Raw genomic sequence first — 1,791 nt, 5'->3', positions numbered from 1 at the left:
AAAAGTCTCTTTTATCGTTACTTGAAAACTATACAAAAAGATTCTTCACGTTTTGCTTCTACTTCAGCACCCCTGTCACTGTTAAACTAGGCAGGTATTCAGACAACATATCCGACTCTGGCAAGTGACAAGGAAAATAACACTAGCTGCAGAAAGCACTTCTGCAAAAACACAAAAAGATGTGGTGCCATTTTCACCCTAGCAACTAACTTTTCCGGGAAAATAACTGAAAAGCAAAGATATGGTGTATGGAAACTTTAGGAATTGTAGCTTTAGGTTCTAGAAAGACAAATATTAAAAACTATCAACTTCTAGAGTCATTTTATTTTCACTTAATTCACAGATGCAGAAATCGACTAGATGTCAATTACAAAACTGAAGGCAGAGCTGAACTGTCTTTGCCTAAGTACACAGTTGATTTTTCCCCTCCCAGGGTACACAACATCCCTTTCAAACCAATGCTATGTATGTCATAACTATATTTAGAAATACGCAGAGAGGAAAATATTACTGCTGCAATTCAAGGCTGTAAATGAGAGGGGAACACATGAAAGCCTAATGGATTGGAAAGCTTCGATTTAGGTCATGTTCCTCAATCAATGTCAAATGTCAGATGACATTTGAAGGTGTTAATTATGACCAAAAAGAAAAAAAAAAAAAAAAAGAATCCTGCAACAAATCCCACTTGAAGAAAAGGGTAATACTCTCTCCATACAAGAAAAGAAAATCGATTTTTAATTTCTTCTTCCAGCACTGTCAGAGGCAAAGTTTTCAACAAAATATTTAAGAAGCTCTGGACAGTCTGAAGCACCGATCTGAGTCAATATATAGAAGCAACCACTTGTTTACAGCTGGATAACTTTATTCAAAAAGGCAGAAGAGTAAAGTGAGCTTCAGAAATCAAGAAAAGCGATGAATACAGGAATCATGAACGGTTTGCACATCAGCCGATGAACCTTTCCGATGGCCACGTCTCCTGCGCGTTGGTGGGGACGGCCGGAACCTCTTCCTCGGGCGGGGCCAGGGCCTCCATCTCGCGCACCACCTGCGTGAACACCTGGTCCACCATGAGTTTGCTCTTGGCCGTGACCTCCAGGAACGGGCACCGCCACTCGCGGGCCAGCGCGCGGCCCCGCGCCGTCAGCACCTGGCGCTGGGCGTCCAGGTCGGCCTTGGTGCCCACGAGAACCAGCGGCACGGCCTTGGACCCCCGCAGCCGGCCCATGCGCTCCCGCAGCGGCCGCACCGCCTCGAACGAGGCCTCGCTGCACACGCTGTAGAGCACCACGAAGCCGTCGCTGTTCTTAATGTACAGGTCCTTGAGGGTGACCAGGTGCTCGGCGCCCACCGTGTCCACGATCTCCAGCAGGGCGGGCGCCGCGTTCACCTCGATCACCTTGCTGAAGAGCTCCTCCACCGACGGCTCACACTGCTCGGGGAAGCTGCCGCAGGCGAACTGCGTGGCGAGCGCCGTCTTGCCCACGGCCACGCTGCCGAGCAGCACCACCCGGTAGCCCTTGGCGGGTCGCGGCCCCAGGCCCGCCATGGCCCAGGCGCGGCTGGCTGGACGCGCGGCCGGAGGAATGGCGCGCGGAGGCTGGGGCCCGGCCGCCTGGGCCGCGGGGGCGTGGAGGCAGGGCCGGGGAGGGAGAAGCAGGGGGGAGAGGGGCGGGGACGAAATCAGAGGGGAGGGGACCCCCGGGGGCCTGGCGCTCTGGCTCTGGCGTCGGGGCCGCGGTGGGCTTCCTCCGTCGCGCCCAGACCTGCCCCCAGCCCGGCCCCGATCTGCTC

At 53.5% G+C, this 1,791-nt stretch overlaps 1 protein-coding gene across 1 annotated transcript; it reads right to left on the bottom strand.

Moving 5' to 3' along the window:
- Positions 1–307: 307 nt before the first annotated feature.
- On the bottom strand, positions 308–1,565 carry LOC136119414 (ras-related protein Rap-2a-like). Its single transcript, XM_065872941.1, has one exon. It carries the CDS (start codon positions 1,544–1,546, stop codon positions 944–946), a length of 603 nt encoding a protein of 200 aa, XP_065729013.1. The 5' UTR covers positions 1,547–1,565; the 3' UTR covers positions 308–943.
- Between the last annotated feature and the right edge of the window lie 226 nt (positions 1,566–1,791).

This window comes from Phocoena phocoena, chromosome 2 (assembly GCF_963924675.1).
Source record: "Phocoena phocoena chromosome 2, mPhoPho1.1, whole genome shotgun sequence".
NCBI lineage: Eukaryota > Metazoa > Chordata > Mammalia > Artiodactyla > Phocoenidae > Phocoena > Phocoena phocoena.
Note: the sequence above shows the minus strand (reverse complement) of the source record. Positions and strands in the feature narration are given on the sequence as shown.